The sequence below is a fragment of the Cavia porcellus genome, unplaced genomic scaffold (assembly GCF_034190915.1).
Source record: "Cavia porcellus strain 051 isolate PalLab524CR breed Dunkin Hartley unplaced genomic scaffold, mCavPor4.1 scaffold_28, whole genome shotgun sequence".
Classification (NCBI taxonomy): domain Eukaryota; kingdom Metazoa; phylum Chordata; class Mammalia; order Rodentia; family Caviidae; genus Cavia; species Cavia porcellus.
In genome coordinates, this window is record NW_026947511.1 from 14662052 (window position 1) to 14689645 (window position 27594).

Consider the following 27594-nt stretch of genomic DNA (forward strand, 5'->3'; position numbering starts at 1 on the left):
GCAATGCTAATTAAGTTTTGGCAGCAATAATTCTTACTGATATTTAATGGAAAGTGATGTGCTTCAAAATGAAAGAAACTTCAGCCAGATTTTAGGAATCAGTTAATTTCTCTAAAGTTTACTTTCCACATCTACAAAATGAGAATGGTGTCTTTCATGATTTTTAGATCTGTTTCTATTACAAATATTCTATGAAAAAAAACTTCACTGATATATAATCAGGATCTGAGCAAGAAGGCAGTAGATTGGAGCAAGATGCAGTTGAACGTGGTTTGACTTCATTTGATGGAAAAGTTGATGCAGAGAATCTATCCGGCCTACTACAATAATATCTCACCTAAACTTCCAAGCCGGCCTTCAAGTTTGTATCACCAATCACTGCCCTCCCTGCATTCACAGGTAAAACATTATGTCATTTTTTGTTTGGTATGATTATTAGAGCAAGTTGCAGTTATTAACAGCTTATGTAGCAGAAATTATACTTGCTTATTCAGCCAAAGATAATAGCCATAACTGTTCAAATGGGCTTTCTTCAGTAGATAAATAGTAAAAGCCAAGCTTTAATCTTATAAATAATTCATGTGTCATCCATGAATGCTAGGATGCAAAGAAAAATATTGGTTCAATCTAACAGCTTCATCTAAATGAATAAACAAAGGCACAGCACTTATAAAACTTGCTGGTTGACCCAGAATGTAATAAGCATGTTTCAGAAACAGAATGACTATCATCAGCCTTTGAATCTCAGGTTATTTTTCCTATATAATATTGCTGCAAAAATTTAAAAAAATTCGGATGGACAAAGGCATCTGAGACAAAAAATAAGAGTCAGCTGCAGACACTTTGGTTGCAGAGTACAAAATATTCAAGTGCATGCTTATACTCCCTTCATTCTCTACTGTAATGACTGCAGCTAATCTGTTACTTCTTCAGGTGTGACAGTAGAATAGATTAGCCATGGAAACCCTCCATCCATATGACCCTAGCTTGCCTTTCCAGATGGAAGTTTCATTCACTAGAACACAGGCAAGCGTACAAGGTTTCCTCAACATGCACAAATAGAAACTCAGTCACTATCTGTGTGCCTATCTGTCTGTCTACACACACAGACAAACAACACACACACACTCACACATGGTGGAAATACCTGTAGATTTAATAAAACAGCACCAATCCTCATGGCTTCACTAATTTCAAGACTGTACATCAGCTGTGGAAAGCGGGGAGGGCTTTGATTGTTTGGAGGAAGCACTTCAACATATACTGTGCAGATGGACTGCCTACAGAGCAAGAGAAATGAAAAGAATTGTTTAAAAATCTACATCACTTTTAAAGTTAGACAGCATTATGTATTAATTTGTAATGTTCTCAGGATAAGAAATTATCAAATTTTATAGATAACAGTAAATTCAGCATTACAGAATGGAAAAATAAAAGCTACCACTGAAATATAAAGGTTTTATTAAATTACTTTAGTAAAATAAAAGGAATTTCCTCTATTATATGTTTTCCTATTTAGATTAATAGTGAGAAATAAAAAGGAATAGTTGTACAATAAAGCTAATAAATTACCTTGCCTGGACTTTTGACTATTTTTTAATGCTTTTTTGATAGCAAAAACTATTATGTTAACATTAGGTAATAAAAGCTGTCCTTTGACTCTCTTCCTATTAAACCAGCAGAGGGAGTATTGATTAAAATAAAATAAAAAACAAATTAGGGACTGCATTTTATTCATTTCGGTGCTGACATCAACGGATTAACCTAAGTGTATATTGAGTGAAGATCTTAACGTAACCCTCATCACCTTAAAATAGTTACAAAGTCAAATTTTAAAAATTTCTTTAAAAAGAAAATTATAAAAAGCTAAAACTTATATTTAAAGACTTCCTTCACAGGAAATTTTCTTGAAGGGTAATAAAATCCTTTATCATGACTTTAAAAATATTAATCTTCGCAAAATCTATGTTTTCAATATCTTTGGACTCTGAGAATTTTTTTGAACAGTGAAAAAGGAAGAAACAAGATATTTAAAGTTTTCTAAAGAAGAAAGGTTGGCTAACATATAAAGGGGACATAAATTTACAAAGATAGTCCTTTATCTTGAAATACATACCCATTTTATACAAACATACCACTACTGTATCAAATGTATATTTTAGTATTATCTAAGCAAGATCATGATTTTAGTTTATAATTTTTAAATTTGATGTTTGTTATAAATCTTTTTTGAGTTTAGCAATTTCTTAAAATAATCTAAAACTCTTATTAAAACCCATTCCAATTAAAACATAGTCACAAAAATTTTTTTCTACTACATACTAAAAGCTTTAGTATTTGAAAGTCTTTTAAGTGAAATATAGATCATAATATTAAAACTAACTTGTATATAATATACATGAATATAAATTGTTTTTGAACACATCCTCAGTGGTTAGATAAATTGCAATGATTTAACTGAATCAATCTTGCATTAATTATAATATTGATTCAAAATAAACTTACTTTAAAATCTTTCAGATCTTTATAATCAGTTAAAATTATTGTATTCATTTCTGTCTTTGCTTCATACTTTGCTATTTAAAAATCAATTATAATCAAATTTACTTATTTCAATTATATTTGTATACATATTTATAAATATATGTGGCATAGTTACATAATCATTAAATCTAGTCCTTAAGAGCAAAACATTTACAATGGCTTACTTTTCTAATAAACATTAGAGCTACTGATATTATATTCATTTGAAACAAAATAAGAGAAAATTACAAAAATCATTATGTGCATTGCAAAGTTCCACTTATTATAGATCAAATCCAAGGAATTGTCTTTTTGAGGCCCATGTGACACCCTGCCAGGTGATGGTCTGGGCCCAACAGTAGCCCTAAGATGCACATTCTTTATGATGGCACTGATGAATATCCTAGCTTCCTTTTGTAATTTCAGTTATTTTTAAAAACCTGTTCCCTCTTCCTAACAAAACTTTCTCAAAGCATAAATTCTGTATCATTGTTCTTATTAGTTTCTATGTGCAATAGGTTTTATAGCCCTATTAGTATCTGTATGTAATGACCAGGATTTTTCCCAGGTGTTCCAGGATTAGCTATTTCCTGTCTGTCATTATATGATTTGCAGCAGAAGATAGGAAACAGTCATTATATGATTTGGGGCAGAAGCTAGGAAACCACGCTCGTCCAACATGACTGTCTCCTTCATCTGCCTTCACTATTTAGATTTGTCTGTTCCTTTCCACAATGATTCAAATTCTTAAATTGTTAATTAAGTTTTGTGTCTCATAGGTGTGGCTGTTAAAGTTCATAGTTCTAACTTTTACACATTCTGCATCCTGGCATTTCCTTAAAATGTGATTAAATAAACACCATTTCTCTTGAGGACTGTCATAAAAGTGACATCTCCTTTTTGTCTTTTATACTGGGAATCAAACTCAGGACCTTACACTTGTCAGGCAGGTGGTTACACTATTGTACTATATTCTTGGCCTTTTTATCTCTGATGTTCCTGATTCCTGTGACAGCTTTTATAAAATTAAAAAACCAATATATTAATAAAATAGCAATAGTGTTTTAATAAAAAGTTGTAATTCAGTAGCACCACTTAAGTGCAATCACTAGGTAAGTAAAATTGTATGTGAGCATTTCACATTTACATTTTATATTCAGCCCCAAATGCATAAACCTGAGCACTGATCAAACTAAATATTATTTTCATAATATAAAATTATATTTCTGTCAAAATGATGCAAATTAATCCCCAGTTTTATAAGTGAAACTCCTATAGATTTGCTCTTTTTTATTTGGTAATGAACACTGAAGTAGAATGAAAAATATATTTTTCAGATAATCCTATGAGTTTAAGAGACTTGAAATCTAGCTAAAAGACTGGCTATTTTTAAAAAGATGATTAAAAAAACAGAAAAAGTGAAAAATGGAATTCTTAAGCAGAATTACATATAAATGCAGAAATATCTAGCTGAGAAAAAGAATTTGAGGGTGTTATCTAATATTTTTACCAAAAAAAGAACAGCAAGAACACTCTTATTTTTAGACATGCATACTGAAAATCCACAAACATGCAACAAATTAATAAAACAGATATGTCCTGGAGGAAAAGATGCAATTGTGTTGGTAATTGTACTAGTAAAAATTTGTAACTTTTCTTTGTCTCTACAAGAGCATTATCCAAAACTAGAGTGTGTGTTTAAATTTTTAACAAATCACTATTATAAAAGAAAGATTAACATTAATCCCTCTCAAAATACACCCCTTGCTTCCAACACATTTATCTCATCAATAGTGTCAGTTTTTTAAGCAGTTCTAGAGGTCTTCATACATGAGTGCCTTTATTTTTGATTTTCAGTTGCCCCAGTGTCCTGAATCCTTTGAAAATCTTTTACTTTCCGTTCATTCTGGATTGAGGAAAAGCCAGGAGTTGCATGCTAGATCCTGTAGTAAGGTGGATGAAGACATGCCGTGACGTTTTTATGAGCCTTTCGGTTACATGGCATCCAGCAGCAGCATTCACTGATTTTCATCACATCTTATAGAGACATTCAGGGAATTAACAGCAATGCACCATTTACTGTGTTAATTTCCAAAATTCAAAGAAGTTGTCTTTCTGATCATTGCTTACACGTATTTATCAATTATGCATATGTATAATAATTACATATACACATTTATATTTTAATGAATGCTCATATAATGATAGGTGGTTTCAAAACTTTGAGACATTATATTCTACTCATGATATCTGTGATTTTTTTGAAAGAGTTTTTTCTCTAACTCTCAGCCACAAAGCTTTTCAATAATAAACTGAAAATATGCATCTGGTGTTTTCCATTTCTTCCACCAGAACAGAGAGATGGGTGTTCTTCTGTTTCTGGAAAATCACTGCTAATTATTTGGTAGTTTAATTTTGTCTTTATTTTTCCCTGCCCAAAATGTAACCAAATAAGTATATGCAGTTCCTGAGAATCCGGTCTCTGATTTTCTGATCTAATTTAGATGTTTATAGGATAAAAGAATGCTTGCTGTGTTTTTTTTTTTTTTTTAAATTCAATTAGGCGGTTAAACTGGAACAATGAAAAGACAGCACTGGCTCTAATATAAATTACCTTCTCTCCGCAGGAGGAGCATTATCCGCTGCTTGGACAGTGAGCGCATAAGTCCGCCCAACTATCAGTTCCACTCCCGGGGCGATGGTGATAAGCCCTGTTGTTTTATTGATGACGAAGTCTCCCTGAGCCCCGACCAGGATTTCATATGTGATCTCCCCATTTGACCCTTCGTCTGCGTCCACTGCAGTGAGCTGGAAAAGAAAATCACACCATAAATCCTCTTGGGACTCAACTCTTCACTCCCTTCCTCCCCTCCAAAAACCCAGTAGGATGCTTTCAAAGACAAAATACAGCAAAGTTTTCTTGGCACATACGCCTTTATTTTCTCCAATTGAGGCTACTGTGTTCTGTTATCACACTGAAGCAATCACTCTAGGAAAGATTTTTTGTTGTTGTTATTCTCTTCTGAGACAGACAAGGAAAAGCAGTATTGGATATTGTAGAATTGCTTTAATTCCACAAAAAAGAAGAGGATCCTAGCATAATATCAAATATTCCTATAGGAAATTTTATATTATTTTCTACCTCACCTCCTGTTCTTGACAGATACACACATATAACTACAGTCTGACAGGAGAAACAAATGTAATAATGAAAGTTGGTTTGCCTTTATTACTACAGCCGTTCTTTAGCTCTATTTTCCATCCCAATGTTCTGCCTTAAAATCTTGTTCACTCTGGTTATAAAGGACAAATAAGACAAAGCGCTTTATAAAGAAGCAAATACATCTCTAATCATGCAATATAATTATACAATAGCACACCTAAGTTAGCCCAAGAAACAACTTTCTGAGAAAAGAAAATGTTCTCATAGCTCCTCATATGACTTTGAACACCTTTAGAGCTAATACGCACACATAATCATTTTGAGGAGATTGGTACCCAATAAAAAACATATTTGTGTTATTATACTTGAGTGAATAACTATTAATTTCATAATGAACATTTATTATTTATTATGTTTATAATGCTCCTTGACTTCCTGATACATATAAATTTACTGAAGCAGGTGAAAGAATAAAGACAGATTACAGTGTGAAATCATATCATATGGCTACATGCATTCACAGAATTTTCTTGTTTTAGTATACCCAAAATGATACTCAGATGTAAAAATGGGCATCACTTTACAGAGTGAAAGTCGGAAATTTTCTTACGAGTAAAGAAAACATGCAATGTTAATAAATGAGCACGCATACACATTTTACTTAATTATACTTTCTCATGTATTTCAAATCTTTCTTTTTTAATGTCTATGAAATGGTGGTTTGCACAAGCACAGATGCTTTTGGGAAACTGGTGAACACTGTGATGCAAAGAGTTTAATAAAATATGAATGTACATATTTACTTCGACAACTCAGTTCACTCTAATGGGTGCCATGTTAGTTACTGGTCTATTTAAAGATTTAAAGTTTGGGTTTAGTATCTTTTATAAATACAAAATTCTTCATATATTACATCAGTTTAAGGAAATATATGTTGTATGCTCTATTTCTAGTTGTATGATTTATTGCATTTAGAATGGTGATGTGACAGAAAGAGCAGCAATAAAAATAATTTAAAAAGCAAAGGGAAATTAGACAAAGGCACTAATGCTGCTAAATTCTGACACTGGTTATTTTAAGGTGGACAGATGTCACTGCCAGAAGGAAAGACAATCCATGAAATGATTCTGGAACTTATATGGGTATGACATACACAGACCTGAAGGCAAAAGAGAAAGACATTATTGAAGAAACAATCAAAGTGAAGGAAAATAATTATGGAGAACTTTTCAAGTCAGAAAAATTCCTTTGTGCATGCATAAAGTTAGAACACTGGAAGGTGGGGTACCAGAGGACCTATCAATTTTGATTATAGTAAATCACTTAAAATGTCTCAAAAATCTTAATTAAAACTTAGCTTAAGCTGGATTCAATATTAACATTCTTCCTGGGATTAAATTGGCTAAAGAAATTTAATGATAAATGGCAACTCATCAAGTTACGAAGAGATGTTGAGGGGTGTGCTTCAGGGATGTAGGTATTATAGCCAGTCTTATTTAACATTTTCATAAATGAGGTTGGAAGCAAGGATAAGCTGAATGATAATTAATTTGAGGAAGGTATCCATCTGGGATGCACTGTAAATACCAACAGTGCTACAAACCACAGGCAATAGAAGCACCTCCAATATTACAGAGCCACCCGCCTCAGACAAGTGAACACGTTCAGCTAACACAACTAGCTTAGTGGGCAAAAAGTTTAACAAAACAGAAACAAAAATCGAAAAACAGAGATGAATTATATTTTTAGGTTATTTAAATACCTTTATGCTATTTAGTCTTTTAGTACTAAATAATAAAGAACCAACATATCTTTTGCCCATGTACCAACAAAATAATTTGAAGAAATAAGTGATAGTTGAGGATTAGAGAAACACTAACTCTGAATACCTAAGCAATATTAATATCTTCTGTGCAAGAAACTGATTATAAATGATTGTTTTTCAACTTCAGTGATACTATGAAATACATGTTCCCTTCCTAATATAGGTTATACTACTGGATGGAACTTTAAATGCCAATTTAGTGCTAAATTGTGGTGAGAATTTAATTTGATGACAACTGTAGAAATGTGACCAAAATCAATAACATATTTCCATATGAAGCTTATTTCTAACTTAGATGAGAAATCTGCCTCTTAAATTAAAAGGAGATAGAGAAAGGATTGCTTGATATGGAACAGTCAGAGCAGAGTTTGCAAGTCTCATTTGAAAGTAAAAGTTACTCATGTTTAAAAATTGCATTTAAGCAGTAGGATATATAAATGAAACATTGAACGTTTGCCTACGCATTTATATTCTATGGAGGGTGGCAGTTCTTTTCATGAGATTTAATCTTATCTTACTAGTAATCAAACGTGTGCATTCCAGGTGTTCTCTAGCAAAATAAAGTCTCTTCTTCCCCTTCTTTTTCCTTCTTGTATCTGGCTACAATTTACTTCTCTCTTCAGTTGCTATTTCCTGATTCTTAAAAATGAGAAATAGAGTCTTATGTGAAAGAACAAATAATGTAAAAAAAAAAAAAAACTGGATGAAGCTGAACAAAAACATTCAATCTAGAGTTTCAAACAAGACAATTGGACAGAGTAAAAGCCAGACTCCCTATAGAAATAACCACAAGAATGAAAAGGATAAAATACAAGAAATTAACGTAGTATTTTATGTGGATGAATACATTTTCAGTAGAAATAAATTGTGGCTTAATTGAGAATAAATCATGTGTTGGAATTTGGTGCTCTCACCTCCAGGGTAACCTCCGTCTTGCTTCCAGTAAGCCCTGCCTGGCACTGGAGAAGCACTATCCCTCTTACAATCCGTGTTTGGATGAGGCTGACACTTGGCTCTGGTGATCGAGGTGAGACTCAGAACTGGACAGTTTAGTAATTTTGCTTGTTATCTTGTCTGCCTTCATCTAGCTAAGACTCAGCCCCACACAGAATAAAATAACACCAGGAAATAGAGAATCACTGATGACAGTGTTCAGTTGGGACTGGGGCTAAAATTTCTACTGAAGATTCCTGACATAGTACTCAAAAATTTACTTTATAGAAATTCATTTTATAGTCACTTCAACTGTAAGAATTGTATTTGCAAGAAAGCTTTATGATTGGTTTTTGTATGATTATTTTGATATACCTATTATGGTTTAGATATTGGTATCTATGCCATATGGTCACCAAAATATGAGACTATCTTTGATTAATGTATTCCTTACAATAGGCAAAGAATTTATTATGAATGTGGCAGAGTGAGTTGCATTAAATAAAAATCATAGTGGACTCCAAGAGTCATAAAAATATAAATAAAGTCACAAGTAAATATTTTGCTGCTAATTGTTTCACCTTAAAAATAAATAACTATCTAACTTAGAAATAGGCATATTTTAAAGTATACAATTTTTGCCAAATAAATTTTGGATTGTGTCATACTAAAACATGTACATTTAAGTTTAGGAAATAGTGTATGCTTCTCAGAAGAAAACTTTAGAAGTGAAAAGTACCCAAGATTATTTGATAGTAATAATAAAAATAAATTTCAATCCTAAACTTGATTCAAGTAAAAGAACTACAGAAAAGAAAACATTCATCTCAAAATAACTGATCAACAGCCACCATGCTTGCAAGTGATGTGATGGGAGCTAAGTGTAAGTGAAAATTGGTAAATAAAACTGCATTATGGAAATTTTTCTTAATTTCCTCTCAATGAGAGACATTTTTCACAATAAAATAAATTCATATTGACAAATATGACATATGATTCAGATGAATATAAGTATTATGCTGTGATTAAAAGGGTATATATAAAGGATACTTTTGGCATAGGTTACATTTAAAATATGATATGAAAGATGGGTATAAGAGTAGAAAATCAGATTAAGAGCAATCCAGGGGAAAGAGAAGGGTATGTGTGAAGACAATGAACTACAGGAAATAAAATAGAGTCATGAATTACACAATGTTTTGTGGACAATGAACATTGGACAATCATGGTTTCACAAGATTACCTTGGAACTAAAAAAAAAAAAATGTCTATCGCCTTGTGATGTAGCCATTGTAAATTGCAATGCAACACACTGTGCACCCGTTTTGATATTGGTGGAAATAAATACATGCACTGTCAATTGTGTAAGTGTATATGACATAGCCATTCATGTTTAGTGCATGGTAGTTGATAAGGTTAATAAACAATGAAGTTACTGGGTTGTGTGTATATTTGTGAACTATATTTTTATTATTACTTTAGCATGTACCCTTTCTACTTCAAGTTTAGTACAACAACATGCAATGAATACTATGCCAGTAGCAGTCTCATATATTTTGCTGGCCATATCTCCATTTCACATTGAGTGATTGATCTTTACCATTTAGAGTTTCATATTCATAGTCAAGATGTTTGCACAATGACACAATTGTTGAAAGATGCAATGTTTCCCTTCCCTTAATAAACACAAATCTATACTAAACTATTTTTAGGGAGGCTGGGAAAATATTAGTACACCAAGGTGTTGCAGAGACAAGTGGAGGCAAACAGATAAAGATGTTCATACACTGTAACAAAATGACTTGGGCATTCACTACATCAGAGTAAAAATTAAAGAAATTATGTTTTGATATTTAATATACATAATTATGTCTGCATTTTGGGGGTTTGTTTTGTTTCAAATTGTTGGAGGTCAGAAAAAACTGAAGAGAAGGAAATAATTTTAGATAAGAAAGATGAAAGAAAATAATAATTAATGTGAGTTGAATACCATTTATAATGAAACTTATTACTGAAATCTACTGATCTCCAAAATATTGACCCAAATGTTTCACACTTGATTTATATAACAAAATATAAGTAGAGACAGAAACATTTTGATAAATACCACAAATAGTAAACAAATGACAAAATGTAAAGTGTTATTATTTTCCATGTATGCAAGGCTACATGGTCCTCTGACTCCATAAAAAAGAATTTTTTTTCTGATTCAGATTGACAAAATATTCAAATTTTTAATTATGAAAACTGCCAGATTTTCAGGTTAGCACATATCCATTGGATCTTTTTTGCTGTTTTTATATTATATCTGAAGCCTTAGGAAAAAACTTAACTTTGATCTATACTAATGTTCTCTGGCTGCCAGCTATAGCTGAGACATGTACAGACATTTTTCAGAACGACATCACTTACGGCATTGCATCTGATGCCCCAAAATGTAGGAGTATCCTGTTCTCTTTAATATTAGCAGATAAAGCTAAGACTGGGATGGAATATAAATAAATGGTTATGAAATTAGAATCATGATCAAGAAGGTGAGTAGTGGAGGACACGGTCATCTCATATCACTGTAGATTAATTCCTAGAATTCACAGATTAAAAAGGAAATGACCTGAACACATTCAGGTTCAATTTTATCTAAAAATTACGTATTATCATTAACAATTTTCTTTGATAAGCACTACATTTATGCACATAGGGCATAATTACACTCATTTCATATGTATTTTGACAATGCTGTCAATCAACACTGGACCTAAAGAACAAAGGAGAAAACTGGTGTTGGTTTGTTGAAATAAATAGAAATGATTTTTAGACAAAATTGCTTATCTGAAAAAAGAAAATTAGGTAATATTATTTCTCAGCAACCTGGCATTAATTTAGATTGACTAACTTTCACAAGAATAATGGAATCTGATGTATTGAAAATGTGGTTAGCTCCACTTTTGGAAAAGGTCAAAAAGATATATTTGGGGCCAGTCTAAACTATAACTTCATGCAATTTGCAAATATGGTTGCAACTAGTGCTCACTCGGAGATACAGTTCTATGAATTAGAAATGAATTCATATTCTGTATGTTACCTCTGGTAAGGTTTGGCAGATCAAAGATCAACTGTGAATTTCTTCAAATGGCTGATATGCTATAATGATATTCCAACTCTTTTACTAATAAAAATTTGTCCTTAAAAGATGGTTTTGTGCTACTAAATCTGATTAAGACCCCTGCTTCCTGAAAAATACTGTTTAATGACTATTCTGGATTGGAAAATGTATCATAAGTGTGAAAAACCAGTTTTTCTGAAAATGTTCAGCAAACAAAATGGTTATTATGTTAATTGAAGTATATTATGCTAAATATTTTAAACTCTCTGCCTCAGCTGTATATTGCAATAACAAATTTTTTACTGACTCATGCAGTTATTTGAAATGAAGTGAATGGATACTGACTTATAGGAGAGAAACATTATTTGAGAGGGGATTAAAAACTCACCATAGGAAGAATTTAATTTTTCATGAGAAAAAGTTGCATACAGAGTTGAGGGTCTTTATCAGTGCTCATAAAAAGTTTAAGTAATAAAACATAAAGAAAAGAAACAATCCTTTAAGGGTTTAAGTACTATCAGAGAGTATAGCAAATACTACAGTTATTAATCTATTTTGAACTGAGAATTCAAACTCTTATCGAATGAAGTGTATTCTGTTACTTGAAAGTCTTTCAGTAAGTCTGTTTTAATGCACCAATATTACACTGAAAGTGTCTAATAAAATTTTAAGAAAATAAGTCAGAAATATGTAACAAGGGGCAATACTTTTTGAGTTCATACAATTTACAAGCCATAGGAAGTTTTATAGAGAGGTCACAAAATTTTTATTTTCATTATTATGAAATTATAATTACCTGCCCTGAGTTCTTACTTATGGCTAAATTGGTTTGTACCCAGTGAGTCTTATTTGGTATCTCCTGTCTGGTAGTCACACTGAACTTAGACCACTTCTGCTACTTAAGTCAATTTTACATTGCGGATTTATTCCTTTCATGATTTATTCTTCCTGGCCTCAATGTGAAACAGTGATTCTTTGAAGCTCAAAATGATACCAGGTTTCTTGTTGCATCTCTTCTGTTTGGCATATCATGGATAGATTCAAGATGATGAGCAGCTCAGTAGACTAAGTGGTTGGAAAGCTATCAAAGGTAATCAGAAAGAGTTGTAGACACTAGTACCAATAAAATCACCATTAAATTTTTATGACCCATAAAATCGTTGTCAGTGGAGATGGATCATTGATCTAGTATTTCCTCTTCTTGATTAAAAAAAAGGCAAGAAATAAAACCATAGGAAGGAAACTTTAAACATTACATAGATTATATAATAATTTTGAGATCTGCTTTTTTTCTCTGAAAATTTATGTTCCTTTTTTAGATGTTCATTAATTCAGGCCCTGAGATAGGGAACTGAGACCTTACATGCTCTTGATTCTCTTATGTTCAGCTTCTGCTTTGATTACTTCAGATAAAGATTTCCTCAAATTTGACATCCATTGATACACATCTCATGAGCCTCAACCCATTAATTTGGGGACCTGATCTGAAATATTTCTCTAAGAAATTTCAGATTTTCTACAATGCTCAGCTAAACTACTTTGTTAGGCAGGCTAGTCCTTGAAATATTAATTGGTGAACTAATTGATACTGTGCCAAATACTGTACTCTGAGAATAGATAATGTAGAAGATACAAGCAAAACAACTTCTGTCAAAAAGCATGTATTCTTCAAAAACTTACAAAGAAAAAAGAATCTTCAATAGAACTGCTATTAAATAAGATTGAAGAATTTTAAAAGTACAGTAAAATCTGTAAAAATAAGAGATTTAGAAGAAGATAACCCCACAATTTACAACGAGTTGCATTCCAGGAGAACTTTAGTAAGTCAGATTCATTCTTAAGTCCAACAAGTGAGTTTTATACAACTTTTACACAAATATGCACTGTAAAGCATAATGAGAACCGAACACAAATACACACACACACACACACACACACACACACACACACACACACACAGAGTAGATAAACTATTTTTACGCTTACAGTTACCTTAAAATAGTGGTACAGAGAGAGAGAGTTACAATGATCTAATTCCAAAATTTGTTGGCATCTATGAATGTTCTTAATGCGAGGTCAGCTGGTATCTGAAAGTTCAATTGTTCTTAAGTTTGGGGCTTACTGAATATGCCAATATATATGTGACTTAGTAAAAAGAAAGCAAATCGTTTACTGCCCAACACCCTTTTTCACTAATGGCATTCAAATTGGTATCTCTACTGCCTCAGACCTTTATGTCTCCCATTTCAACAGTATCAGATGTTCTTCATTGCCTGCTGAATTCTAAACAACCTGACAGATTTATAAAGTTCTAATCAGCAACAAAACCATCCTAGCCACTCAAACCCTAGCAAGATATCTTTCTCCACTCATTTGGTGATGAACTCTCTGATAACTTCAGTCTTTCCCATTTTGCAAAATCGTTCAATAATGATTTATGATATTTGATGATTAATTTACTGACAATTAAAATTATGTCATAAAACATTAAAATACTTATAGATCAGGACTCTCCCTTATTTATGTAGATATGTTTCCAGGCATGTAGTTCAGTAAAAACTGTATATAATTTTCATACATTAAATAATATGGTAAAGAAAATTTGAACATAACATTTATTGTTCTATTTATCTATCTATGAAAATGCGGTGTTCTTATTTTGCTTAGTGACAATTAACAAGCAAGCACTAGGCTTCCAAGTATTTCCTACTGCTTTATTGGAATTTTAATTTTTCTTAATGATTTCTTTTATGGAAATGATACAATATCCAGCTGTTTTTTTTAATCAGCATACTATGCTTTGACATTGTAACAGAATTTAGCAAAGAGGAAAATGAGAGGAAAGACTGCTTTTAAAAGCTGAAAAAAATTTAAAACATTCCCAAGAAATGTTTTATTTCTCTTATAAAGGATACAAAGCAGAGAAAGATATGCTGTATTTTTGTTTCCTCTAGTATCAAATTTCAATTATACTATACAGTAAACCAATAATATTTAGAAATTCAATAATAAGAAGAGTTTAAATAAAAAGGCATATCTTAAGTGATTATAAAATCATACAATATAAATATGTCAATAGGCATAATATTTATTTCAAATGATTATTGAATTTGAGCCACAAACATCTTCCTCTATGACAATTTAAAGTCATGCTTTAGTCATAACTAAAAAGGAAAGAATTTAATTACATTAACACATTTTCTTTGAAAAATCGGTGGTTCTAGATGAATCAGATCAAGAGAATGATGACTGGAAATGACAAAAATCTAAAATTTCCTCTTATATTAATACAAATTTAAAAAGCTGATGTTTGTGATTATTATATTGGTATTATTACCACTTCCTCCACGTTTTTCAAATGGAAAGTTCAGTGTAAACATCATAACTATTAAGACCTTAATAAATTCTTAGATGTTAAAATTTTCACACTATTTCACAATGTTACATTTTTCATGTAAAATAAAATTAAACTGTCTTTCCTCTCTAGTACTGTAATAATCATTTAACTCTTAGTCTTTGATTAATCTCTTTTAGATAGCATGGTGCCCAGTATTTTAGACACCACACACAATGTATTTCAAATGAATGGCAATTATTCAGCTGTGCCTCTCAGCACATTCAGTAAAAGATTGATTTCTTATCATGCATTTCCGGTCAAATTGTTTGGTCTCTCAAATCTTTGTTGGAAGCTGTCTGCTGGGCAAGTCAGGAAGTACTAAAATTTAGAGGTCTAAAATGTCTGAACTTTGATTAATTTTTAAAAATGCATTCATTTTAAATATGGATAATTTGGCACTACTTAAACATAAAGTCCTAATACCTATTTGACATATATTTATGAGTTTTTTATTCATTTTACAACGAAATAAATATTTATTAAGGGTCTATATGCCAGGTTTTGTACAAAATGCTAGATTCAATGTAGATAAAGAGATTAAAAATAAAACTGGTTTTATTAGTTTTAGTTACATTCTAATTGTCAAATAGAAGCTAAATTTACAAATTTTGAAATTTGCTATTAATGACAAATTAGATATTTTCATGATAAGGTGAGTATAATTTAGAAAGAAGCATTATGGAAGGCTTCTTTGAGGATCTGACATTTAGACTGAAATCTAATAATGAAAAAGCATGTGAATAGGAATTTTCTTGTCAAATGAGAACATTAGAACAAGCAGAAAAGGGTGAAATGTACATAATGAACTTGGACACTATTCAGGGAATGAATCAGGCAGGTACAAACTTGATTCATTCAGTGGAAAATCATTATGTAAAGCACTGAAACTATTTTACATGTCTTTAAATTTAAAAGAATCCCTCAGTAATGAATGCAGAAAAGAGAGGGAAGCAAACACCACCCAAAATTTTGGAATAATGTAGGTAATAGTTGATGGTGGCGATATATAGGGTTGTGTATAAAGAGAAACAAAAAACATATCCAGAAAAGTAGGGAGCAAAATCAAGGTAAGATTTAATAATAGATTAAAAGGTGGGAGTAAGTGATAATGTGACAAGAATAATAGTTTAGTTCAGGTGGCAAAACAAAGGTGTTTCTCCTGTATTAGATGGTGACTAAAATCCAATTAAATAAAACACAAATATAAGAAAACCTCAAAATCAGTTAAAATCTGTAACATAAGTGAATAATGTGTGTAAGCATCATAACTTTGCTTATATATATATTTATAATATTGTATATATATTTATATATTATATATATATGTTTCTAATACAAATAGATTTTCATATGAAATTCTAATGCTTTTGTAAAGGTAAATTATTTTAAATAGCAAAGTAAATAAAAATCATATCAAACTGTGAATATATAACTGACTTTGGGTATCAAAACTGGTTCTTTTTTTAAAAATTTGCTGAATTACCAAACTCCACTGAGAACTCAAGTGCATATACCTTCCTAAATGTCAATATTCCACACATATATACACATAAATATCAAACAAAACAAATCCAATAAGTTATCAAAATGTACTAGATATTATTCAGATACATAATGATCTTTCTTTAGAAACAAAATGAGATTTATGTTCATGTATTCTCTACTAAATACTAAATAGGATGCACAACAGAGATTCACAGATATAATAAGTGTTATTAATAATCACAAGTATTTTATATAGTTGAAAGTAATGGTAACAATAAGAAAGTGACACATATATAGGACATTGAAATACACGTGATTATACAAATAAGCATATATATACATGAATATACATATATATGCAAATATATATATATATATATATAAAGAGAGAGAGTATAACATTTGAAATAATCTCTCAAAGGGGTTAATAATGAGAGCACCATTTTAAAGATTATGAAACACATGGTACCATAAATATGTAAAATTTTTCTTTTGATATATTGGCTAAAAGATTAATTATCTTAAGCAAGAAAAGTAAACTAAGTTATTAAGGTTATTTGTTCAAACTCACAATGGTATGGTGGGCAGAAAATTTTACACCTGTTCTATGTTCTTTGAGTTTTATTCAATATTAGCTCTGACATTCATAAACTTTGAAAATATGGACAAGTTGTATATTAACATAATGAGTCAAATTTCCCCTTTCAAAATTAGATTGTGAGCAATAAATATATTCAAGGTCATTTTAGTTCCAATACTCAGTGATCCCTGATATAGTATAACTAGGAGAATTGTATCAAGAATGTTTTCATTTTAAGGTATTTTTCTATATTACAAGCACTGAGAGGTAGCACCCCTGAAGGTTGTAAAGTCAAAGAACATTTTGAAAAAAAGATTTATGTGAAACACTTTAAGACAAATAGAATATTTTTATGAGTGAAACTGATTGAAGATGCAATTAATTGTGAAAATTAAATTCAAATAGATATTTGGAAGGTCCCCATTGTACACAAATAATTATTCTTACCACAGGCGATTAGAGGTCTCTAAAAATACTTGTCCTGAATAATTTATAATTCAATAAGGCAGATGAATATATAAAATGTAATGTTAATGTAATAAAATATCTGGGAAATAGAATTGGGGGTGGATATATGAAAGAAAGTTGAAGAGAATGATTAATTTTGACTTACTAAAAATGTGAAGAAAAAAGTAGCATTTGAATTGTTTAAAGAAATTTTTAAAAAGAAAATGGGATTAAAATAAAAAATTGAAAAGCTCAGAAAAACTAAAAGGCATAAAATGGGAAGGATATCTCATTCTAAAATCAGAATGAAACAAGTTATGCACCCAGAATATACTTAAACTTGAAAATATAGAGGAAGTATCAGGAGATAAGACGGCAATATTTGAAAGTATTGCAATGATATTCTTGGCAATATGTTTGAAGGCAGCATTACATTTGACAGTATTTCCAAGTGAATAAAAACCTGCTCTGATTCAATACTTGGAGTAGCATAGAAGAAATTTTTAAAAAATACTCATATTGCCATTCAAAGTCTACCTCAGTAGTTAAGTTACGGCCCTGTATGTGCACCGAAAAAGAAGTGATGGTGCAAATAAAAAAAACGAGACAGACATTTTGAAGGCAGTTTGACAGCTTCTAAAAATTTTAATCATACAGAAATAGCACTCTTTATTCTCACGTATATATTAAAAGGAACTGAAAACTCAACGTCCACACGGAAGCCTGTGCAGAGATGTTTACAGCACCTTAATTCACACTTGGCAACAGTTAGGAATGATGAAATAATTCTTCAGTAGGAATGGGAAGATACTGATTCATACACGTTAAGTGATTATTGAATACTAAGAAAGAAATTATCAAGCAATGAGAAAACATGGAGAAAACAAGTGCATATTAAAGTTCAAATGAACAGTCTGAAAAGGCTACATATTCTTGGGTTACAACCACATGATGTTCTAGGAATAAAAAAAGTACAGATTAGTGTAGAATAGTGAAGGTCAATACTGTTAGGAAGTGGTAGGGGATGACTAATTAGAGATAGGACAGTGAATACTCAGTGCAACGAAATGACTCTGGATGGTGGTCACACGCCATGATAGGTTAGTATGAATACACAGAGTGTACACTAAGCTCTAATGCAAAGTGCTGAGTCTTAGGTTATGGAAACTTGTCCAGTTCACCCTTGTATGAAATGAATCACTTTGGGAGGGACATTGAGGAGGCTATGCACGTCTAGGGCAGAGAAATTCTGTAGTTTTTTTTCAATTTTTCTGTGAACTAAAACTACATAGATAGATACATTTAACAACAGAAATTTCATGAGATGTGGTAGGGAGGAAATAAGGAAATACTCATCAGAGGAGGTGAGAGAGCAGAAATGTGAGTGAAGAAATCTAGGGATCGAATGCACAGCATGAAGACTGTGGTAAATAAAATTGTAACGTCTTAGAGAAAAATGTAACTAGGCTTTCACAAACTCAAGATAGATGTAAACAAGTGAACAATACAGGCACAATTTCAACTCCTAAAGAGTTATGGGACATTTCACAATATAGTGCCTCCATGGGGACTGAATATACGTTTGAGTCCATGTGCTCAACTGTGCCAAGAAAATAATGGATTGGAAAATTGATTTAGGGGTCTTTCAAATAGTTTTCAAAATCCACATTGTCATGTCTAGTAGTTAACTACGATATTTTCATGCTCTGTGCAGGGATCACAATAAGGCCTTTGACTTTGAGAGGCGTTAAGTGTAAATGAAAGGGCCAACAGAAAACATGGGGATAGAAAAACAGAGATCTACATATATATATTTTAAAGAATAATAGTACTAATAAATGAGAACAAAATACCACCAACAGCTTTCAGTCCATGGACAGACACGATGAGTATCATGGATTTTTCATGTGAATTCAGGTGAGAGCTGCACATAGATTAAAAACTGAGAAATGCTCATAATTTGGACGTGTAGAGATACACCAATAAGCTACATGATTTTAGTGGTGGGATTTAAAAACAAAATTCAGATGAGAAAGATAAAGTTAGGAACAGAACATGGCTATAGATACCTATACACTTAGATTGATTAAAAATTTACATAATTTGAGCAATGAACTGCAGAATCCACATGAGATAGTCCCATAAAGACCTCTGTCTGGGAGGAAAGCTTTGGGAAGTACTAATAATTCAATTATAGTTCCAGCCATGGAAAAGTGAATTGTTATTTTAAGGAAGTACTTCTCTAAGTTTGACACTTCACCCATATCTATCATTCATTCTAGTCTTTTTCACATTAAGTTAACACAAAGAATATAGATACAGATATAGATATAGATGTTATAGTTATATATGTTATACATATATACGCACAATTTATTTTCATAGTTTAAATTTTTTAACATGGATCTGGTTACATCTTTATGACAAATCTATCTCTTTCATTTGGGAAAAGAAAGTATATCATGATTTGAAAATAGTGCACTCAGAGAACTGAGCATGAGATTATATCAAGCCAAAGTAGTCTTATGGCTAAATAAAATTTTCATATTTAATGATTTTTATCTACAGCTTTTTTCTGGAGAGTGCTCATTATGATCTTAGTTTCTACTATTTTTGTTCTTTTTGAATATTAGGTTAGTAACCAAAAACTAGTTAAACACTTGATTTTCTGTGGAGCCAATGGGTTTAATGAGGGTTGATGTACGAGGAGGATAGGAACCAAATTAATTAGCCTTAAAGGACAATTGAAAATCACAGCTCTGAATCATTTTGCTTTAATTTTTTCTCTCAGTGTGAAATTTATTTCATTTTATTTCTAGGTTCTTATAGTATGATTTATAACCATATTCTTCTACCATATACCAGACATAACATTAGAAATACTAATTATAAAGCTTAATTTCTTGACACTAAAAAAATTACACCTCAGGAATATAGACAATAACAAAAGTCTATCTGTGTAATCACATAGTTTGGGGAAATATTTTAACTGTAAAACTAAATGCAGAGATCTGCTTATAAAGAGATGCATAGGCAGAATAAACTTCTGTACTTCAAATACCAAAAAAAGAGAGTTTTTGTCTCCCTAAGGCAAACGTTTTTGAGATATAATTCTACCACATAATTACCACCATTCTCCTAGTTATACTTCCAGATCTCTGCTGGCTGTTTTTCCGTATAAATTGACTTTTATTTCCAATTATTTCATTAAAGAGATGAGAATCAGATTTAATTAAATAAGAACATGAAAATGATTATCATTCCTTTATCTGTAAATGTTACATATGAAAGGGTGCCTTTTTAAAAAAAATACAGCTCTCGTGGTGCATGAATTTATTGGAAATAAAGGTAGTGCTTTTAGAATTTTTCATTCATTCATGTATTCATTCACTAGTTTCTAGATGTTTTTTATTTTCCTTTTTATCTTTAATAAATAGTTATTAAGCTTCTGCACCTACCATATGTGAGAAAATGTGGATACACAAGATATGAATGTGGAAATGAGGTGACTACATATAGTCTTACCTGCAAATTAAATGATTAAAACATGAGTATTTGTATGGGAAAAGGAAATCTGAAACTACAAAGCTTCTAGAAGAAAATGCATAACAATACTTCACAACCTTGAGTTTTATTATGATTGTTAGAGGAGACGTAAAAGCCAGTAACAGTGATGAGGATGACAAAATGAATGGAATGTGATGATGGAAACATTTCATGTCTCAACCTGCATGGTGGTTACTTAAGGTGATGTAATTTTTAAAAAACTGAAGTCTTCTCCAAGGTTCTGCAAATCACTTGATATCAAAGAATCCTCAAAAATACAGCATTAAATAGTCACTTATGTTTATCGTTCTTCATACTTGAGTAGCACTTCATTATACAAAAATACCACACTTTAAAAAAAAAATCATTCTGCGGTTGATGGGCACTTGGGTCATTTCCAAGTTTAGCTATTATAAATTGTGCTGCTGCTGCTAGAAACATGAATAGACATGTATTCCTGTGGTATAATAGTTTCAATTCTTCTGGGAAATTAACCAGAAGAGGTATATTTGGGAGGAATGGTACCTCCAATCCTAGTTTTTTGAGGAATCTCCATCCTGATTTCCATTCTTTCTGATAGCCATCCTTTCATCTCCCTAGCGTAAAACACTGCAAGATTAAATAAGAACCAAAATGTACAATATATATTGTGAAAGTGGAAGGAGGAAGAAACTCCTTAAAAGCAAAGAAAAACAAGGATGTAGGAAAGGAGAAAAATAAGATATATATATATATATATATAGATAGATAGATAGATAGATAGATAGATAGATATAGGTATATATATATATATATATATATATATATGGAATATATATGATGCTAATGACATATATGATAAAATTATACTAATATATAATGATATATATGATAGATAATTATACTACTAACCTCTTTTAGTTCATCAAAAAGAATGGTTTGTGTCTCCATTGTCTGATCATTTTTTCTGCCTATATCTTGTAATCTGAGAAACTATTTCAAAAATAACAATATATAAACCATTGGTAATCTCCTAATATCTTGTTTTGAAATTCTATATCATCATTTTTATTCTTTTTTCTGCTTTAAATTTTTAAAAAATCACTCTTTTCAGAATAGTAAAAATAAACAAAAATCCCATGAAATTCCTCAATATGACAAGTGAAGAAGCAATATATGAATAAAGTTTATGGGAACAGCTTAAGTCTTTTTTGGATTCCACTATGATAAACATAGTACAAAGCAGAGAATATGCATACATCAGACAAATATTAAGGCAAATATCTTCTATTTTCATCATTACAATATTCATTTCTGATTAAATCAAGAAAGCAAGTATTATTGCACAAATAAAATAGACATAAATTGAAAAATTTCTAATTTATGTGATAGTAACTCATCCTTTGAATAATTACTTACTGTTTTATCTAGCAGAGGGTAGATTCACAAGCATAACCAAAATGGAATTTTAAGTTTGACATAAGGCAAAGAGAAATATAGCATAATATCTAATAGTGATAAGGTTTTGATTTTGATGATAGTGAGATATAATAGATGGGTGTTTGTGCCTGTGTGTAACACATGAACTGAGACAATTATTGAGAAAAAGTTCTCAGAAAAGCTAAGTCACTGTGGCACAGTGTCTTAGCTACTGACTAACTTCTTAATTGTGGGCATATGAACTACTAATTGCTTCCTTAGAAGGAAAAGAATTAAAGGGAATGAGAAGAAAGTGGCAAAAGGGTCAAGCTGTAAATAAAATGCAGAAAATGAAAGAGGAGCAAATAATTTGAGAAAATGACAAACAGCACGTGCATGTTACTCAGCAGGACTAGCGAATAAGCTCAGAGACAGAGCGCTAAGATAAATCTGAAAAGAGAAACAAGAGCCATAACACGAAGATTTATATACACTGTTGAGGTAGTCGACCTGTTCTTTTTATAAAAAAATAGTCTGACCTGTTGATAAAAATGATACATAAACTATTACTTAATTTAATTTAGTATTATTCAGTACAAAGCAATAATTTTCAATAATTTGTTGCCAAATACTTTTAAAAATTTACATAGGCTAGTTGCATTCCTGGACTAAAAGTAAATTAAAAGTATGACACCTGACTCAGATTAGGAGGAAGTCTAAATCAATGGTCTGTACATGGCCACCTGGAACTCGTGGAGGATGCTATTTATATTGATTGTCTAAATATTGCTCTCTCAGATTCATATGTAGAGAAGCAACAGTATACTTTGGCATTATGGACTTTTAGAAACCCCCTAGAAAATTTTACTCCACTGGCAGGTTGGAAACTACTGGCATTAAATACCTTTTAGGTTCATCAAAATCCTTAAAGCAGATAGTTATTACATGTCTATTTATATTAAAATACTCAAAACAAAAAAAAACACTTTAGTACTTTACTATTTCAAGGTAAAAGCAATTCAACAAAATACATTTCATCTGACCTCTGTGTTTTAAATAGTACTATTCACTATCTACTCTGTTTTCCCTGCTAATATGATCCTATTTTACCTAGGAAATCAGTATTATCTACAACCTTATTAACACAAAGTTCAGTGTTTATTAACTAAGTATATTTAATCATTTATGTAATAGCTGAAACTAGTTTGAACTTAGGGTATATTCACTTTTTAATTGCTTAAATATAATCAACATCATATTTTAAAACAATAAATATAAACAGATGGAATAACTGTTCAAATTATTTATTTGATATCAGAAATGGAACTCAGGACCTCATGCAGTTATTAAATGTAAACAGAGTGCCAGTCTGATAGTGATAAAGTACATGTTATTTGAAAAGTATACCTCAATTTAATTCCAAAACTAAATTATGTTGATCACTAAGTCTTAAAAATCTTACTAATTTCACTTAACATTATGATCTGGAGGCACATCCATTTATCCACAAAAGATTCAAGTTTATCTTTATGGCACAGTAGTACTACATTTTGTAGAAATACCACATTGTGTTTATCTTTCCATCTACTGATGGACACATAAGTAGCTTCCAATATTTAATTATTATGAATTGTGCTACTATATACTGAGTATACATAGATCATAGTAGTATGATGTCTTTAACACTTATGGGAAGATACCTAAAGAGGAATAGCTGGGTCTGAAAAACATAGGGTAAAAATAAAGAGTAAAATAAAATATGATAGGAAGTACAGAGAAGATCTTTATTGAAGGGGCAAGAAAATTAAGAAATGAGGGAACTAGAAAAGGGAAGGGAATAAAAAAGGGATTGGGGTATGCTGGGTGCATGTACCAACTTTGCACAAAGAAGGCAAATATGCAGTGCAATAGATGCACAAAAAAGTAAAGGAATTAAGACATGGTTACAAGGAAGAGGAGGGAAGGGTAAGGAGATAAATAAGAGAATTAAGATGTTTTTGTACACGTGCAAATTTCCCACAAAGAATGTAAACACTATGCACTACACACATGCAGAAAAAATAGAATAAAAATTTTAAAAATAAGTTTATACATCATTTCCATTTCGGAATCGAATTCTTAAGAAATGCATTGTGCAATGCCCATAAAAGTATCAACTTTTAGTGTATCTTTCTGTCACATGGGTCGTTACCTGTATGACACTGTCTCCAGGTCTCATGTCTGTGTAAACATAAACGTCATAGGATATTTCAGGGAAGGTTGGGGTGTTATCATTTGCATCCATCACTCGAATATTGACTACAACTGGCTTACTTTCTTGTACACCATCAAATGCTGTTATCTTTGGAAAAACAAAAGTAAACAACAGAGAAGTCATACAAGTATAAGCAGTACAGATTCTATTCTCACAATTTAATGAGTTTTCGTACATAATTTACAATTATAAAAGAGTGCAAAGATGTTTTATTGATAATGAAGAAATAAAATGCAATATTCCAAATATTCAAAACTGTTTCAAAGTGCTAAGAATAAGTTAGTGAGGATTCTGTGCTGCCTTTAGTGCATTAAGACTCCGGGCACATTTTAAATAATGAGATATGCAAAATGGCTTCAAATGATGCAACAGCATTGCTGACTCTTAAGAGCTAATCACAGTTTAATGTTTAAAATATTAACTGGAAAATATTTTCTACCCTTATTTTGTATTCAACAGTTTCTTTTTATAATGTGCATACATCACTCAAGAAAGCAAACGTTTTAGACTAAATTACATTATAGTAATTCACATAAGGGTATTTAAAAGATCCATTATTATGCATTACTAGTGATATCTTAATTACATTTTTAACAATTTAAAACAGTCTGACAAAAAAAATCACTGCTTTATTCATGCTGTCTGAATGGCTTCTGAAATTTAATATATATTTAACTTTTAAGTTTTTCTGGAAAGTCTGGTCTTCTGCTGTAAAAATATTTTCCTAAATAACTCAAGTAAATTTCATAAATTGTATCTTTGCATCAGCACATTTTTCATGTTTGTCTTATACCTTCTTCCAAAACTTGGGTGTAAATGGAACGTTCTTTTTATTTATATTTTCCCCCTCTACGATACACAGTACGTACATGGTCTTACCTGGAATTTAAGTATTTCCCCCTCAAATCATTGACCTCAGCAGCTTTAATCAGATATCTTTTCTCAGCTACATTCACATAGACTTAAGTATACATGAAATATTTTTACCGAAAACGTGTAAAATTGCTGTTCCTCTCTGTCGACTGGTTGAAGCAGGGTAAGGTAGCGAATGATACCCGTCTGTGTGACAGTGAAGACTGACGTGTAATCGTTTAGGAAAAGGTGAAGCTCCGGGTCTTTCGTCTTTGAAAAAAAATCCATTACTTAAAATGTTGAATAAATAACACATCGTTTATTACCTTCAATTAATAATGTATATTACTTTTCAAAAAATTTTAAAATTCACTCTTCAACAAATTATACAAAGGTAGCAATCTATAATGTGGACTACAGAATGCTGAAAAGTTAATGCAAACAAAAGAAAAACATAGGAAGAAGGAAAGGGTATAAAATAATTCACACAGGGGCTGGTGATTTAGCTCAGCCGCATAATCACCTGCCTTGCAAGTTCGTGGTTATGAGTTCGGTACCCGAAACTGATTTTTTTTTTAAGTGTAAAAAAAATAACCTACATGAATATATTATTGCTCATTACTTTATGTTCATGTTTTCTATAACTTTATGGGATTCAAGATATAAGAAATAAAAGCAAGAAAAGGAAATTGGAACAAGTGTTTGGGCTGTAAAATTTTGCAATTACTTCTTGTGTAATAATAAACTACACATGTGTATATTACTATTGTGTTTTCACCTATAATGTAAAATAGAAGCAAAATTGCTTATACAATATTCATTACCTATAACATTATTCTTGCTCTTTCTCATTATAATACATTAAAGGTTCTCCAAAGGGAAGCATAATATTTATTTTAATTAAAATAATTCTTAAAAATAAAAATAAAAATAATATTTCTGAATTTTTGGAAAAAAGGTTAAATTCACAAATGTGCCTATAAAAGAGATTAGAAAAATAATACATATTTAGGGAGCAAAAGATTTCAAAACTCAAAACAAAAAGATAATTAACAGTATTAGAAAAGCTTTACAATTTAATTTCTGAATGATAAGATATAATCCTCTGTAATTCAGAGAAATAATAAAGAGATGCATTCAAGCGGCTGGGCACCTGTTTAGTGGGAAAGGACATAAGTGGACAAACAGTTGGGGAATACTTAGAAAGTGGACTGTTAGGAAGACTAGGAAAAAGAAAATGGGATGACAGGGATGTAAGGTACTTTTATAAACTGTAAAATTTTAAAAGTATTCTGTATAGTATGATGTAAAAAGGTTGTAATAAAACATAATATATCTACTCTCAACAACTGAAAGAAGTTCAGTATTATTAACTATGTGTTAATTTGGAAAATGCAGCTTATATTTTAAAAATTTCAATGTAAAACAAAACAAAGTTGAAATATGTACTATTATAATCAAAAGTGTATATTTTTAAATGAATTCCAATGTACTTTAATGTGTACATTTCCAGTGCTTCCATATGTTTATATTTCAAGTGATTCAAGTTTTCACTGAAAATTGCAGAGCTAAAACAAGTTATTTATTGGTAACATCTCATTCTGGGGTAGTTTCTTGTGCATAATTTTAACATAAGTCCTTGTGATAAATTTACCACAGTTAATAAATATATTAGTAGAATGAACAATAGTTTCTATTGTTCCCTTAGTATCAAATTATCATTGCCAGAAAATATAAAAGTCAAGAGCTTTTCATTGTGACACTTTCAGTCACTTCATGTGTCTATTTCAGTATTAAGACACCAGTGACTGAGGTGGATAAAAAGTGAGTTGTTTTATCTATCAAATATTCTATCTAATTTTGAAAAATCATGTATTTATAAAGTAATATAGTATGAACCACAATCATAAAGAATTAAATTAATTCATTATATTTCAGAATCATTTTGTTGAAATTTGATTATTAGAGATGATCAAAAGTTAGCATGTGATTTCAATCAGCAGGAATCAAACCATAAATGTCTAACATTTTTAGTTTTTCCTTAATTTGTCAAATCATTAAGCATTTAATCTGTATATTTTGTAATGT

At 30.9% G+C, this 27594-nt stretch overlaps 1 protein-coding gene across 3 annotated transcripts in view; it reads right to left on the minus strand.

Annotated features, from left to right (window-relative positions):
• Pcdh15 (protocadherin related 15) overlaps window positions 1-27594 on the minus strand; it is a 1472709-nt gene that overhangs the window by 272262 nt on the left and 1172853 nt on the right. For all 3 annotated transcript variants that reach the window (XM_063239515.1, XM_063239513.1, XM_063239514.1), the window contains 4 exons: window positions 25642-25776; window positions 24592-24741; window positions 5138-5331; window positions 1148-1280 (listed from right to left, as the gene is read on the minus strand). In XM_063239515.1, coding sequence (XP_063095585.1) covers window positions 1148-1280; window positions 5138-5331; window positions 24592-24741; window positions 25642-25776 — 612 coding nt within the window. The remainder of the gene's footprint in view (window positions 1-1147; window positions 1281-5137; window positions 5332-24591; window positions 24742-25641; window positions 25777-27594) is intronic.